The 17,885-nt window shown below is 38.2% G+C and overlaps 1 protein-coding gene across 3 annotated transcripts in view; it reads left to right on the top strand.

Moving 5' to 3' along the window:
* The first annotated feature begins 2,650 nt into the window (after positions 1-2,650).
* Positions 2,651-17,885, top strand: part of LOC122028760 — a 43,974-nt gene continuing 28,739 nt past the window's right edge. The window contains exons 1-5 of one of the 3 annotated variants that reach the window (XM_042587633.1): positions 2,651-2,897; positions 2,982-3,212; positions 3,437-3,545; positions 6,254-6,299; positions 15,537-15,622. In XM_042587633.1, coding sequence (XP_042443567.1) covers positions 2,845-2,897; positions 2,982-3,212; positions 3,437-3,545; positions 6,254-6,299; positions 15,537-15,622 — 525 coding nt within the window. In that variant the 5' untranslated portion in view covers positions 2,651-2,844. The remainder of the gene's footprint in view (positions 2,898-2,981; positions 3,213-3,436; positions 3,546-6,253; positions 6,300-15,536; positions 15,623-17,885) is intronic. The other 2 variants (XM_042587635.1, XM_042587634.1) reach the window with 2 other exon arrangements.

Here is a 17,885-nt window from a genome sequence, read left to right as displayed (position 1 = left end):
TGTTTAACTCATCATTGATCGTACCATATCTAATAAAGTACGATTCCTCCTTTCTAATATATCATTCCACTATTGTGTTCCAGGTGGAGTAGTTGAGATACAATCCTTCACTCAATGAGATGGTCATGAAACTCTTGGCTAAAGTATTCGCCACCTCGATCTGATTGGCTAAGTTCATGAAACTCCTCGTCCTGTGGTTCCCTGAATGTCACAAACTTCCTTCTTTGATCTATTTCGAACCTTGAGCCATAGAATCCTCATCGTCCTTGGTCACTCTAAGTCATTTCCATGTGTATATCCACTAAGTCTTAGATGACTTTAATACACATATCAAATACATAAGAAACCTAATTTAAACTTTCTACTTAAATACCAAAACCTATAATCAATTCCAATCACTGAGAGGTCTACTTGCACTGACAAAATGTTAGTGGTGCAAGTAGGGTGATCAATAACTTCCATGATGATTTTACATTAGTACATATTTATAAACAAATTGAAGAAACCACAAAAAGATTGAAGTTCTAATTCGACACGAATCCAAGACCTTTGAGCTATTAAACTCTTTTGGCCAAAAATGTGATATCTTTAAACAACTCAAGTGAAAAATAGATTGATAGAGATTAAAAAATGTATTTAGTTGCAAAGAAGACATATGACTCATGCTCATTAGCCACACACATGAAGGTTATATAAATCCCCCACGTTGTAGAGAAGGAGAGGATTTTTTTGTGTGATTATGACTTAAACAAGAAAAAGAGCAAAGAATCAAAGTTTTAGATATGGGAGGCTTATTTTGGGTGATAACTTTCGATGATACTTTGAGAAATCAAATATACTTCCCATACATAAAAAAATTGATATATTTATTATTATTTTTTTTACAATTCAGTTCACCTGATTGATTGAAAATAGATGCCTTAGAATTTAAATCCATGAGTGATTTATCAAACAACGTAGGTGAATATGCGTTTTCTCCAATCACACTCTTCCTTTGATTACACGCTGATCCTGTCCGAGCGCTGAGTCGACGGACGCTGGGGACGTGGCACACTCCGCTGTCTCCGACTGGTGGTGTAGCTCTCCGATGAACCTGCAAAGAAGCCGAGCCGAGAGGGGTTTTCCGACGACGGCCCTCCGACGCTCAAGTCAGGCAACGAGAGAGGCAGCATAATGAGGCTACAGTAGAGATGTGTGCATACCTTCGTCGACGTCTGGGGGTCTTTATATAGGACCCCGAGGGAACGTGGGCACGCTTCCCGATGCATGCACGCTTCCCCAAACATACCTTAACGAGCCTGTGTCAGAAAAGTACCCCTGGCGCAATTCTGCAATCGTCCGAGCATATCCCGGATGTGACGGTGGAAGCTTCCACCGTATGATTCTGTATATGGCTCGGCTGCCAACTCTGCTGCTTGTCGACGGCAGGTGTCTCGAGGATGATATTATCCACTGTCTCCTTTGTCCTCTTGCGCTCTCTGTCTGTTCCAGGGCCGAGCAGCTCGGCCGCTCGGCAGACATATCACTTCTGCATCGGTCATATGCTCGGATGAGACTGCTCCTGCCTATGTTGCCTTGTGCACCGGCCGAACAGACAACCCGCTCGACCCTTGAAGCCTTTTTACCTCGAGCATCGGAAACCCGACCCCTAGTCGGGTTGTCTTCCATTCGGTTTGGGGGATTCTCGACTAGTTGGCCTGCAGTGACCGGTCGATCGGCCTGTTTCGTCCGGTCGGTGGGTTTCCTGGTTGAATCCCTTGGCCTTTGGCCTCCACGTGTCGCTGACCCTCCGTCGATGAAAATCCCCCGTTCTTATTACCGGATCACATACAATCTCTCTCATCTTTTCTCTTTTTTTTTCTCTTTTATATACATGTATGCAATACAAAAATTCATCCAAAAAAAATTAAGAATCTCTCTCTTCCTTTTACTGTTCGAAAAAATCTTGAACCTCTCTCAGTCCTTTTTATTATTTATTTGAAAAAATTTGAATCAATTTTGACTGTGTTCTTTATTTTTGAAAATCAATAATACTATAAAAAGTAATTTAGAGTTTATACTTTATAATGTTGTTGATTTTTGAAAATCAATAACACTGAATGGAAATCAATAACACAGTAAAAAATATTGTTATTAATTTTTAAAAATTAATAACACATGATTGATTTTCTGTGTTACTATGTTGCTGATTTTTTGTGTTGTTGATTTTTAAAAATCAGCACCATACAATAACATAGAAAATTAATTATATGTTATTAAATTTCAAAAATTAACAACACACAACAATACAGAAAATCAATCATGTAGTATTGTTGATTTATAAAATTTAATAATATAATGGTATTGATTTTCAAATTTAACATCACTATATTGCTGATTTTAATATAGAAAATTAAACTGTGTTATTGAATTTTGAAAATTAATAATATAATTGTGCTGATTTCTAAAATCAAAGAAAAAGAGGAGAAAGATTGAATGTGATTTTTATTAGATAAACAAGAGAAATTATATTATTTGGACATTTTAAAAACTAAATACATGACTATGGAAAATACATATTCACCATTGTTTGGTGAATAACCCTAAATCCATTCCTCACTATATTTATTATTGTCCTCGTTTTTCCACACCGTTCTAATTTTGTACATCGTGACACGTCGAAGTCCTCAATTCCACATCTTTAATCTCTACGTCTTGCGAATCGCGATCACCTCGCCTTCCCAATCCCAATCCATTTGGCGCTGCGAAAGCAAGAAGTGGGAAGCCCTCGTTTCACCTCTCCTCCTCTGCGCTGTCGTTGTCTAACAAGGGAACTCGCAGTTTCATCTTCAGCACCAATGCAGAATGGTTATCCACACTCTTCCTCTTCCTTCCCTCCTTCCCCCATTCAACCCCAGGTTCTATCCCTACCTCTTCCGAATGCTTAATGGTGTTACAGAACAACGAATGGACAGTTGAAGTGCATGCTTTATGCTTTACAGGAGGAGACTTGAAGCAAAAGCTTCGGCCACGGTCGGCGACCCCGGATCCGGCCGCAATAAAGCTAACCTTTCTGCCAGGCGCCAAGAACGAGTCTTTATTCCGAACTACTGTGATGGAAATGGCAGGGCCTTCCCCATCAGTGATTTTTTCAGACATCCAACCGGCATGGAGGCCCTCCTCAACACCAGAGCTTTGCAAAGATTTGAGCTATTGGACGCCAATACATTTAGGTGGTGTCTTGATCTTTCCAGGAATCCTAGTTTTATTGAATAGGAACTATAAGAATTCGTCCAGAATCAAACCATAACAGGCACCCTAGCTGTATAATTTCTTGTTTATCGTCTGTTTCAATATTGAGTTCACTTCTAGAAACTGACGCGCATAGTTCTTGCTCTGTTTTTTTTTCACTTCTTTTTCTGTCAATTGTTCTTTAACTAGATGATGCTATACGCAGGTGCACTTTGTACAAAATTCAGTTTTTGAAGTTTGAAGTTTCCCCTGTAATAGACCTTCAGGTGACTCCAACTGATAAAGATTGCACAGTTGAAATGTTGTCTTGCAGGGTAAGTGCTTAAAGCATTAAACATAGAGATAATTAGATAGCTGAGCTATAATTTTTTAATTTTGACCCTGAAATGTCCTCACACCACATTGGATATGATATGAGACTATTCCTTGTTTGGGGTGGGAGGGATAATGTTAATCCCTCCCAACAATTTCATTACATATGAGTTCAAACTTGTAACCTTTGTGCAGAAGTCCCCTAGATCTAATTGATTTCATCATCAGACTAAGTAATTATTGGTAGTTAAGTTATAATTTTTATTCAATGAATGAATTTTGTCATTTGTAGAATGGTCAATAAATCCTTCAATACGTCTTAGATGTGTAAGGACCTATTAAAAAAAAATTTACTGATTCATTTGTTCTTGGTCAGTTAATAAATTTGCACAAAAGCATTCGGTTTATTTACATTCCTGTTTTTGTCTCAATATTCCATCTATGAATCGGGGAAGATTCCATTTTATCCTAAAATGGCTGATGTACTAGAACTAAATATCAATTCTAGTAGATATTTGATACAAATTCTACTCATGATATTCATGCAAACTAATGATGAAGGAGAAGATAATAAAATGAAACCAGAGACATGATGAGCTCATTGTCCTAAGGCAAAGTTTTGACACTCATGTGAGTGACTTTGAGTCTCTAGTGCTCCAAGGTTACAATCAATGCATGACAATGCTAAGAAGACTCGCTATAGACCATTTGTTTTCGAAGCAATAAAACATCAAAGAACATAAGAAAAATGAGAAAAGAAAGATGGAAGAAAGGAAGGAGAACAACTTTTCTTTGTTGAGAGGACATTTAGAACTGAAAAATCTACAATTTTCTTTTTATGTTGAGAATGAGTGACATTTCGTTTTCTTTTATAGAGGCTGACACTTCAAATCCACAACGACTGAATAGCTGTGTCCTTTCAAAAGATAAACTTGTATAAAAGTAAAAAAATAAATTAAACTGTCAATCATACCAGCATTGCACCCGTGTGCCCAAACTGAAGTCATTCTAGGTGGCTAACTAGGAACAACATGTGTTCATGCAAGTGTGTTTAATTCAAAACCAATGAACAGTCCTCGAGTCACATGCCTTTAAAGCTCCAAGAGCTCAAAGAAAGTTGAGTGCTTAAGTGAAGTAAAGACTTGTAAAACTCATGATATGGGACTAAAATATTGTTGAGGGCCTTTGGGTTTTCCAATATAATCCCTCGGGAGACTGTATCCTTTTGATATATTGACACTATGATCTGTTCACTTGTGCATGGGAGATTGAATATGTAGTATCTTAACTTCAACATGTTCCTTCATACCCATCATCACAAAGACACAAAGGTTTGAGATCATATTGTAGTTGGGTGGAACTCTTCCATCCCAAAATAGCTGGTCGTTTGGGAGAAAAATACCCTCTTCATCTCCAAACACCAAGTATCACTGCAATTGCTCATGTGTGACTTTGAGCATATAGTACTTTGGCTTCAACAAAATATTCATTGTTAATATGCACATTAGACTTGGAAGCATTATATAGCACCTTGTTCAGCTTTGCCTTATAAAGTGTATTGATTTGACAAATGACTAGCATGTACTATTTTAAGATAGATTATATTTCTCACAACTAACATTATTATATAATTTATCTTATGTTTCTACTAATTAATAAGGTTATGTACATCCTAGAGTTCCACTATCCTACTTAAACCACTATTTGTGCATGTACCTCCCTCCATATTTGTGAGGCCGGTACTAGGGGACCGTTAATGTAGCGGATCTATATTTTAAAACATGGACGAAACAACAATAACAACTAAGCCTTATTCCACTAGGTGAAATTGACTATATGGATTCTTCTACGCCATTGGACTCTATCCTCTACTATATCATCTATATTAAATAAATTTTATCCTGTCTTATTGTTACTAACCAATTTTTTTTTTTCTAATTCTCTTCCTCGTTTGATTTGTATATTTGTTTCACATCACCTAACTAGAGCATTTATTGGTCAACTAAGTACCATCTTAAATGTGTCTCCTTTCCATTAATGGGTGTAACCTTGACTTTCTTACTTCTCATTTCTTATCATGTTCATCTTCGTATGTTCCCATATCTACCTTAACATTCTTATCTCTACAACTCTTATCTTCTGCTCATGTGCTCGAGTTATAGTCCAACATCTGGCTCTATATAACATAGCAGGTCTGACCGTTGTTTTGTAAAACTTCCTTTTAAGTTTTAGAGGTATTTTACGATCACAAAGAATACTTGACACTCTCCTTCATTTCAACCATTGTATTCTATAAAATATGGGTGAAACAATTTCAAGAAAAAGCAAAGGTTTACTTAAAAGACTTTGTTCAACTTGCACATTCTACATGGAAGTTTATGATCTAGTTGTATTTGTAATCTATAATTTACATGGAAATTAACTTAACTTCTATCACTTTAAAATGATTGTGATGGTTTGATAAGACTATGACTAGGTGATTGGATATAGCCTTTACAATGGATAAGAGGTAAAAGAAGGGTGGATCATTTTTTGTTACATCTCAGCTCTAGGAGCATAAAATATTTTGGTTCCAAATAATTTTCTTTATGAGATTTGAGTCATTTGTGAACATCTTTTGCAATAATTGGATTGCAGAAAATGCCTTTGTTCTTTTTTCTTTATGTGTTTGTTTAAGCTATCCTTTCATTTGGCCATTTTCGTTTCTCAGTTTGAGGGTTCAAACGCAATAGAAAAACAAAACCAACTATTCTCAGGTACACTATTATTTGTTACTTCTTCATAAAGTCCCATAAACTAGAGATGTACTTCTTTCTCCTGAACTATTGCGTCGGTTAATATTAATCATTACTTGCTAAAATTTTAGTATTTATTTCTCTATGTAAATCCTACTACCTCGATCATTTAGTTTTCATGGCTAATTATTAGTAATATGGTGTGACAAGGTAAGATTCACATGGTCAACCCAAATTATTGACTCTACCTTTTAGCATCGAATGCATGATGTTATTTTTCAAAAAAAAATTGCTAGATGAAATTTCATGTTCCATTTAGATATACTTTGGAGCTTACTCCTAGATGCAATGCATGCTCAACTTGCTGAACAACATCTTGCTGACAAGTGACAACATGAATATGAACAACAACATATAAATTTCAAATTCCCAACAGAATGTTACAACATGAATATGTTAGAGTTGAGAGGAGAAAAGAAAACTAATTTTTTGGAGATACACTAGATAAGCCCCAACATTATAAATCAATGATATCTGTTCTAGCTCCTAAAAATAGAACATAGATATCAAATATGCACAAACTGCATAATCTCTCTCATGCTTAATTTTGTTGCTGAAATATCAAAAATGAGTCTCCCACTAAGAGGTTAGATGAAGGTATCGATAATATGTTCTTCAGAGGAGACCTCTTAAACTGTTTTCTGGTGTTGAGGTTGCAATCTTTACTTGCAAATGATGTGATTAATGAAGCCCTATAAAGTCAAGATCTTCCTTCTGGATGTTGAAGGTGTTCGAATATTAGGATTTACATACTTAGTGACACATCTATTCTGAAATTTAGGGAAAGTAAAATATTTGTTGCTTCATAACAATGAGAGGACCATTACATGTGGTATGCATGACCTCATAAAACCCAGAGTAATACGGAATTAAATCCACTAGCTTAAGAACTACTAATCTAATACCTCTATTATGAAAAATCAGTCGAATAGTTCCCTATAACTATGTATACTATTAATCAATAAAAAATTACAAGTAGGTCTCTAAAATTAATGGCATATATATTTAGGTCCTTAGGTTTATAATAAATGTATTGTGCAAATTCAGTTTGGTACATATATACTCAATTTTATGCCCTATTAAGGATTTGACTAGCATATACTAACAAATAAGGTACAATTTAATTGGATTATACTTTTTCTAATTAAGTGACATTGATTCATCTCTTGATATTGGATTGGAGGCTATTTACATGATAACTTAATTGCCACAGGAAAAACTTTTTTAGCTGTGGGAGCATACTTCAACGCGGTCATCAACTATATAGCCTAGATGAGCTCATATATTACTAGGGATATGACCCTATACTTTATGTTTGCACTTGATTTGGTTAGAACAATTTACCTAATGCTTTATAGGATATTAAATTGCCTCACAAAAGAACATAGTTCCAATGGATTGAATTGTCTATTTGTAGACAATTTGCATTAGTGCGCTTCATAATTTGAACATAACTTTAATCCTAAAACAAATCTTTTCTTAGAGAGAATTGTTGAATTGTTAGCGCTTGTTTCATTATGATGATGACAAGATCTCTAGAGAAAAATTGAGTATAAATGAGGTGGCAACTCTTATAAATATAAGATAGTTCAGTTTCCTATTACTCTTTGAACTCAGGATAGTTCCTTAAAATCAATGTGAAATTATCTATCATAATCCTAGTCATACTAGAAAAGAGAAATCTCCTATGCTTTGACCTACATAAAGATTTATTTCTTACACAGTATGTCAATCTTCTCCTAAACCATATGTCACACCCAGGGGTGTAATTCCTGCTCACTGGGAGGTACCCCACTCAATGAAAGTATACCTAGGAACCATATAATCAAGATAACATAAGAATTTATCAAATTAATTTATTTATATATATCATTTTCTTTCTATACAATGAAAAACTATACAGATAAAACAATAGATGAAACAAAATGTAAAAATCAAACCAAACAAGGAATCCACAAATCGAGATCTCTTAGCAACTCTATGTATAAGTTGAAACCAGCTATGATATCGAAAATGTGCTTGTGCCTACAAAATTGGAGGTGAAGGGAAGCCGACAGTAAACACAAATTGCTAAGTGGATAATTAAAATAGATGAACATGAATTTAATCTTATTTAAGACGTCAAGGAAGCACAATGCCTTATTACAACTTTAAGTTCTTCTTTAAGTTCTCAATTTAAACATAAATGTATATTTATGATCATCTAACATTTTTATATTGGAATTTAGAATTTCAAATTATCATCAAGATAAATTCTCAATTCTTATTATTTAATGTATACAAGTTATTAAAGGTATAATCTCAACATAGATAAATATTACAATTATGTGAGTATCAACATGAATATCAATGTTGTAAATCTATAAATCATCTAAGAAGTGAATCACTAGAGCTAGTGTCCTTAGAGTGTAATAGCGACATATGGGCTAAAAGCCCCCGCATCGGTGGAAAACAACAATATAATGCTAACTAACAAGTAAAATCCACATCGGAGGAGAACACGTTACCACAACATGTGGGCGCTCATTTAATTTGGACCATGGGCGAACACACTACCACAACATGCGGGCAGTTTAGTATTTGATATAAGATAATCCTCAGAGGTTTCACTTCTAGGATTTCATTTTCTTCATTTATTACAATTGTTAAATTCTAAATTCATATCTTATTGGTTAGTGTGAATGACCAATCCAAATCAACTTTTAATATGCATCATGTTAATTCATTATGGTATCATCGTAATGTTTGCAAGTAAAGGTATACAATCTAAAGGTGTAAGTATCAACAATATGTAGTATCATCAGTATGGAATTTTTATTTCATACAAATTTAAAGACAGCTATCCACCGAAGTATAATTCAGAATATCCATTGTTATTTTCAAAACAACCTTTCTCATCTTAATCCCAATATAAAACTCATATGTGACCATGAAATAGCATATTATTTAGTCTCCAGTGGTTTAATTATTTTAAACATTCCATTTCACTATTTTAAATCTCATTTGAATCCTTTTTTCGAAAACAATTATGTAAGTGTATATAATCCATTTATCTGGTTATTCATGCACAAGGAAATGTATAATGAGTCAAAAGGATCGAATTTACCCACTTTTATATACAACAAAAGTTTTGAGTGTCAGCAAATCACTGTGTTCCACTAGAATTCGTATCTACAAATATTCTATGAAAATACTTCAAATACTCAAAATGAAACCCAATAGAGTAATAACAAAATTTGAACATTATCTAAGACTCAAAGTCAATATATACCTCATAACATTCCTTCAATTGATAAAACAACAAACGAAATGCTCAAGCCAATCGAACCCATACAACGAATTGTAATTAGTCCAATTGAACCAAGTATTTTTCAATATCAAAAAATCGAATCAATCCTTACCCTCAATCGGTCCTTGTACGCATGACAATCTCCTGAATGAGAATATCAGAAGATTCAAAAATAAGGAAAAACTATGTTTCCCCTTGGTTTGGCAAACAGGAGAGTCATCGGCTCCTGCCTTTGGCACTCCGGCACCAGGTGGCAAAAATAGCTACACTTGCCACGAGAACAAAACAAAGTAACAATATTTGCTGCTGTTGGTTAGAACAAGAAAGAAGTGCTGGACTTACTTTTGCTGGAAGAGGACAACAACTAAGTTGTTGCTGCTGTCAAGTGAAGGGAAGAAAAAGATAAGGAGCTGGAGTTTTGTTGCTGGAAGAATAGAAGGTCGCTTGGTAGGAATAAAAATACAAATAAAAAGAAAGCTATTGAGACAGTAAAAGGGAAGGGAGGAGAACCTTTCTCCTCTTTGCCGATGGCCTTGGCTAGCTCTGACAGGCTCTGGTGATGGCTCGCTCTGGCAGCTGCGTTTGGTGGTTAGAGTTATTGTTCTTGCTGATTAGTTGGTGTAATTGCTGAACAAAGAAGGAAAAGGTTGCTGCAGAAGACAACAATTATCTTGCTGCTGTTGGCTGGCTGAAAAGGAAGCAAGGTGCTGCTCCTATTTAATGGAGAAGAGGAAAACAGAAAAGGAAGAAGAAGAGAGGCTGTTGGTGCTGGAAAAATGGTAGGAAGAAGAAGATAAGAAGGGAAGGAAGCTGGCGCATTGAAAGAAGAGGAGGTGGGCGATTGACACATGGAACCTTGTGTGTGTCGGTGGGAGTTGCTGCTGCTATAGCCATGGATCACCTGACCAGGTTAACCCCTCTCCCTCCTCTTTCGTGTGGGATAGACATCTTCCTCGTGTGCCCGTCCGGTGACGCTCTCCTAAAGGAACTTCCTCAAGTGGAAGACTCTTAGCCTAGCTGGATCTCTTCGGCTTCAAGCCTCGACAGGTCCTAACATATACATGTAGCTCGTAACCTCCTAGGGAACCAAGGGTGACACCTGATAAATGGCATGACCACCCAGGCGACACATGGTTAACGTCTCAACCTGGAGGGTGACACTTGCCTTTGAACTCTCTCTCGGCTGTTGGGTTGGGATCGAGCTATATCTCTTGGCCATCGAATCGGGATCGATTCATCTCTCTCGGTCACCCAATCGAGGGATCGACTTATCCTTCCCGGCCTTTCGACCAGGATAGAGTTATCTCTCCGGCTGAATAAATTTATATTTATTGCCCATCCGATCGTTTGTTTGACTATCTAGGATAACCTTATCCTTCTTGGCCTTTCGGCCAGGATTTAGTTATCTTTCTCACCCATCTGGTCAGGATTAATGGCCTTTCGACCAGGATTGAATTGTCTCTCCTGGTCGACCGATCGGGGATGAAGCCATCTCTCTTGTCGATCGGCTAGGATAAACTTATCTTTCCTAGTCTTTCAGTTAAGATTAAATCATCACTCCCGATCTTTCAATTGGGATCAAGCCATCTCTCCCGACTGACTTGTCACGATCAACTTATCTTTCCTAGCCTTTCGACCAAGATTGAATTATCTCTCCTAGCCGTGTATAGCTCAGATCGAGCTATCTCTCCCAGCCACCTGACTGTGATTGATTTATTCCTCATATCCTTTTAGCTAGGATAGAGTTATCTATCTCAGTTGATTGACCAAGATCAACTTATCTTTTTGACCTTTTGGCTCGGATATAAGCATCTATCGTGGTCGTTCGGCCGGGATCAAGCCATTTACCTTTTAGCTAGGATAGAGTTATCTCTTATCGCCGACTGGCCAAGATCAACTTATCTTTTTTGACTTTTTGGCTAGGATTGAATCATCTTTTTTGGTCATTCGACCAAGATCAAGCCATCTCTTCCAACTGCCTGGCCTGGATTGAACCATCTCTCGCTCACCCGGTCATTCGGCCAAGATCAAGCCATCTCTTCCAACTGCCTGGCCTGGATTGAACCATCTCTCGCTCACCCGGTTGGGATTGACTTATCCTTCTTGGCCTTTCAGCTAGGATAAAGTTATCTCTCCAAACTCGACCAAGATTAACTTATTTTTTCTGCCTTTTGGCCATGATTGAATATCTCTCTCGGTCATCCGTCCCAGATCGAGCCATTTCTCCCGGTCACCCGGTTAGGATCGACTTATCCTTTCTTGCCTTTTGGCCAGGATCAAGTTATCTCTCTCAGCCATTCAACCGAGATCGACTTATCTTTCATGACCTTTTGACCATGATTGAATCATCTCTCTATAGTTATTTAAGGTGTGAGGCGCAAGGTGAGGCACACACCTTACCTAAGTAAGGTGCTTTAGGTATGAATTTTTACAATTCAAATGTATATAGGGAATTTATGTCAAAATATTTCACTAGTTTATAAAATATTAAATAATAATATAAATATAAAATTCACTAATAAATAAATACATTATAAGCATAATTCAAATAAATATGTTATACACATAAATATAAAATATGTTAACTAAAAACATTTAATCTAAATATTTAAAATATGAAAATAGAAAATATAAAAACTAAAAACTAAAAAATAAAATAATTTTTTTAAAAAAGGAATATATATAGATAATTTTATTAGTTTAATTAAATTTATTTAAATTATCCATACTATAGTTAGGACTTGATTGAAATTATTAACTTGAATTTTATTTAATTAAAAGATAATTTACTAATTTACTTCCTGATAATCACCGCCCACAATTGCGGGACTCGCGTGACGCATCGTAGTGGACATAGGGCTTGCACGACTGTTTACCACAGGGCTCGTACGACTGTCCGCCATAGGGCTCGTGTGATGCCTCTATCATAGTCACGAGGCTCTCGTGACATGTTCACAATAGCCACGGGGCTCACGCGGCGCCTCTATAGCCATTGTGGCCATGTGGCTTGCGCGACGCCTTTGCGACCGCTGTGAGGATTGACCTTTAAAAGAAATTTACTTCAATAAGTTGAAAAATTATGCTGTACATGTGCCTGTCGCCTTTAAAAGGCATGTGCTTAAGCGTGCTTTTTTCAAGTATTGTGCCTGAATTACTACCCAGGCGTGCCTGGTTGCGTCTTGTGCTTAGGTGTAGCTAGGGGCGAGCCTTTCACAACTATGATCTCTCCTGACTGTCCAATCGGGATCGAGCTATCTCTCCCAACCGCTACTTTCATCTTATTTTTCTTGACTTTTCAGCTAAGATTGAATCATCTTTATCGGACGGCCGGTCGAGACCTAGCCATCTCTCCAGACCGCCCGACCAAGATTGACTTATCTTTCATTGCCAGGATTGAGTTATCTTTCTCGGCGACCTGCCAGGATCAACTTATCTGTCATAGCCTTTCAATTGCATTAGTAGCATTGTATACCCATAGGGGAGATAAGCTAGATTGTGTTAAAGACCTTTTGATGTAACCTATGTAGATTCTTCTCCACTTAAAGCTCTAGGCAGCCTTGCGAGTAGTTTCACAATAAGATCAAGCAACCAAGAGGCATTGTTGGAACTATCAATGGTTAGAGGCAAGAAAGACTATGGAGCAAACAATCTACCTTGAAGAGGGTCTCTAAAGGACGACTAGAAGTAGGAGAATAAATTTAGAGAGTTTGCTCCTCATCATAGTCCAGATCTTTTACTGATTCAGTGATGGTAGAGCAGTGCCATCTTAAAGATTAGGTTGCCGACATCAACTTAGAGTCACAAAGGAGGGGCTAATGTTAACTATTTGGATAGAGCCAACGCCAAGAGTGTATGTCAACAAGGTCAGACACATGCAAGGGAGGTTTGTTAGTGGTTAATAGTGTAGATGAGACTAGTGGTGTTGTGGCTGGGGATTTTTACTTGCGGCGAACAAAGAGCACTAGTGGCAAAATTGTCACCATTGGGAATATTATGATGGACGTGAGATGTTGATGATGGATAAGTGGTGGTGTGGCACGGAAGAGGTGGTGGATGGATGGATGCATAAGGTGAAGACGACTTAGGGGGATGGAATATGAATGTTGAAACTTGATGCGACACCAAAATTGAATCTTAAATTGTCAAAGCTAAAGTACTAGGATAACTATCTCATGCCCTGACCTATAGTGTAGCAGTAGGGCGCCCATGGAGTCTCCTAAGCACTCACGGTTCGATTTCAACTACGAGTATTGCAGGATATTTTCCTCTAGTGGAATCACAAACTTGGATATTGGATTGACTTTGATGACCACTAGAATTTTTTGTTGGATCGTTGGGAAATTTCATGGGTCGGTCATTTCCAGGATTAGTCGGCTCGAAGGGTCCCAGTGCTAGATTAAAAAAGATAAAGAAAAAAGGATAACTATCTCATACAAAAAATAAATAACAAAAAGGAATTTCATTATTTCAAGGTGAAAATACATTAAAAATTACTTTTCTTTTATAGACTTAAGCTTTACATATTAAGGACTAGATTATTAATTAGACTATTTCACCTTCTATACCAAAACTTCTTAATATCCCAGAAGCAATTGTCACCTCTAAATACTTCCGTAAAATGATGATCACTGAGTTAACTCTTTAAAAACATATTTTTTTAAAACATAATTATCCTTATTTACAATATATACTCAGCTTGTCATAGCCCTACTACAATCCCCTTGATATAATTATTGTTTGTTGTTGGGCATACCACACTAACCCAAGGGAGGTTACATGTCCTTTGACCAATTTTTTTTATAAGTAAAATATATATATCAAAGTAAGACCAAGGTATAATATCCAGAAATAGCGTCTTATGTACACTCCCAAAGTCCGATAGACATGGATCTGTACGTTTCTAAAAATTTCTCACTCTAGCCTTAGAAACAACCTCCTCTGAAGACACACTCAAAGACTCGTAGCATCTGCCGATAGGTAGACATTTCCTGCCCTATATGCAGTCACTCTTTGACCCACCGTCATAAGATCATTATAGGAGGGCACCCAAAGAACAAGTGCTCTTGTGACTCCATTTCTCGCCTACAAAAGACACAACACCAATCCTCAAGTAGTTCAATCTGCCTTTGGTGGGAAGTTGCCTCTAACCTAGCATCCGAAGCATAACTGCATGGCTAAGTTGGATGTAGGGATTCCACACTGTCCCCACCCAGGGCTTCTTAGGATTGGGACGCCTAAAGAAGTCATAAGCCCTAACCACACCTTCGTTTGCTCAAACCAATCTACCAAACTCTGCATAGCACGTGCTACCCAGTACCCATAGAGATAAGGTCACGGAACTACAATAACCGGTTGATCAGCTGGGATGCAAGGAAAACTTTGGGGCACACTGATGGCATGGAAGAGAAAGAAGCACTGCTGCATAGGTGAGATTGGACTCACTGGTGAAATGGGAGACTGGACTACTGCTTGCTCATGTCTCTCATAGTGGAAGAGGGTAACAATGCATGTGGCGGTGTGTGATAAAAAAGGGAGATCAAAGAGAAGAACTGCAACAGAGATTACTCCTACTGATCTCATCCTTAATAAAATGTGGCAAAGATATTAAAAATGTCATCCCTGCCTTGGTTTCTTGAGCTCTCAACATTTGTCATGGTCGCCAAAATTAAGTTAGGTAAGTACAAGGTTGAAGGATAAAACTTTTTGGGTGTTAACTTCTAGTGTGGGCCCAAAGCTCAACCCAACATGTCCAATGTCAGAATGCGCAAATGAACTGGTTTAGGCATAAAAACAATACGAGATGTTTTTGAAATACATATAGAAACCAGAGGTCTTTTATACATAACTTGATATTAATGTGGTTTCATCGGCATCTTATCATACTTCTATGATATGTTCTTTTCCTGCAGCATTTATGAGAAATCATATAACTTGGGAGGCTGATAATTCAGAGCCATGCTTGGTTGTGGATGTGAATTTGAGAATTGCACTTGACGTAAGAAAAACTATCCATTCTAATGTTTAAGTTTGCTATCCATCTGCACCACCTTTTGCTGCATACACCCAGCAAATATCACATCTACTTGTGTTATATGCACCTTGTAGGATCTGCTATGTTTCATTCTCACTTGAGCGAGCTATCCAGTGATATTGCTTATGTGACATCATGCCAAGGAAAGAATAAATGGGAAAAGATAAAAATTATAATTATAATTAATATATCTAGTCAAGTTACAACCTTTTTTTCCCCATAAATTGATGTTAACATAAATTTTGTTTTCTCACTGCTATATTGTCGCCAACTAAGGCTACAAATCAATGTGTATGTCACACCCCAAGTTTGTCCCCATACTCGTTTGTAGGCCATGGCTCCTCATGATTAGGGTTTGATGGTCTATTGGGTACTTGTTAAGTGGGAAGTTGCTATACAACCATAATATAAATCACAAGAAATGTTTTAATATCCACAACTATATTCACTTAATCACATTACGAATAATTTGTTAAATAAAAACTCAAATTCTACCATTATGCCACATTACGAATAATTATCCCCGACAATAGAATAAATCAGTAAGTGCATGGAAATATCGTCAACTAATAAAAAGATATCGATCTCACGAGGACTATGAATCAAGTACTAGTCAGAATGATAAAATAGGTTATCTAGATAATCACAGGTGGTTGTGTTCGCAAGGGAGCTTGAGAGAATTGAGAGAGAGAGGGAGTGAGAGAGTGGGAGAGCTGAGCACGAGAGAATTGAGGGAGAGATAGAGAAGAGAGCTGAGTTAGAAAAGTGAGGGAAGGGGAAGTGATTCTAAGACTTTGGTTTTATCTAAATGATTGTAAACACCTAATCTATATTTGGTTTCCTATCCTCAATGTTGATTCGTGAAGGTAGACTAACCTTTGTATCCGATGTAATCATTTGAAACTACACCGGCATATTAACTTCAATTATCTCCTACTTTCAGAATGGTCAAAATTAGGAATTGCTTCCTATAGAGACCCTATCACGAGATCCCACAACCCCTAAATGACCACTCCCATTATGTGACTGATCCTGTCTGAAAGTTGAGAAGACGGAACTACCGGTGATATGGCTGGAATGTTGACCAAGTCGTCATGCCTTGGAGGGGGAGGGTATGATGAGGTGTCTTCTATGTTGGCCAAGTCGTTTGAAGTCCTCTGGTCAATGCTATCCGCAGCCAGCGACCGGATTGTTCCGATCTGGGTACTCCGATGCTCGAGGCAGATCTAACGAATATATAAAGAACAGAACCAATAGTAGAATAAGGAAATGCGTATAGAATAAGAATGGAGAACGTACCCTAGCCCAGGGGGCGCCCTCTGGTGGATCAGTAAGCTGGTTGTGGCGCTGATCGAGTTGTCGCAACTCGGAAGAGTAGCTGAATGCGAGCTGGATGAGGAGTTGGATACACGGAGTTGAATGTGACTTGGACCTAGAAGGCGACATGTAGGCAAGGACCTAATAGCGACACGCACACCGGGATATGACAAAAGCACGTAGGTCGAGATATAACGTCGGTACACAGGCTAGGATATGACATCGACACGCAGACTGAAACACAATGACATGGAAAGAACGAAATAGCGGCTCGATGGCCGGAACATAACAGTGGCTCGAAGGCCAGATCAGTGTCGAAAACGTACGTCAATGTGGATCAGATACCGGATTGGCATCAGAAGTGTATGACAACATGAATTGGAGGTCGTCTACGACAATGGGGGATGGTTACGGCTCGAGGCTGATCTTGCGCTAGTGTGGTCGGTCGTACCAGCGACGAACAGAGAAACTCATGCAGTGTCTGGTTGAGACGGCAATGCGGCGACCTGCTATGGCGCGAAGATAACAGCCGGCTATAGCGCGATGACGACGACTGCGGAGTGCGACAGTGATCCCTGCGGTGCTAGAATGGGTCGAGAGTAGCCGGTGGCACCTGCTGAAGGGCGGTTGTTAGAGTGCCGGTGAACTCAGAGATAGAGAGAGAGGCGGAGTGTGTGCTGCCGGCTCATAGAGAGGGGGAGGCGGCGTCGACGTCCGAAGGTCTGTCTGGTAGTGGAAGTGGCTGCACGCGTGCGGGGAGGCGATGGTGAAGTGTCCAACAAGCAATGAGGGAAACGACGAGCACCCACTAGCTGCAGTCGAGTTACGGGAGAGAGAGAGAGCGAGAGAGCATGTGGCGGTATCCTCGCATGGGTTCGTGCAATAGCGGTGGCGTGAGGAGTCGAAAGAG

The sequence above is a fragment of the Zingiber officinale genome, chromosome 10B (genome assembly GCF_018446385.1).
Source record: "Zingiber officinale cultivar Zhangliang chromosome 10B, Zo_v1.1, whole genome shotgun sequence".
Taxonomy (NCBI): Eukaryota; Viridiplantae; Streptophyta; class Magnoliopsida; order Zingiberales; family Zingiberaceae; genus Zingiber; species Zingiber officinale.
Note: the sequence above shows the minus strand (reverse complement) of the source record. Positions and strands in the feature narration are given on the sequence as shown.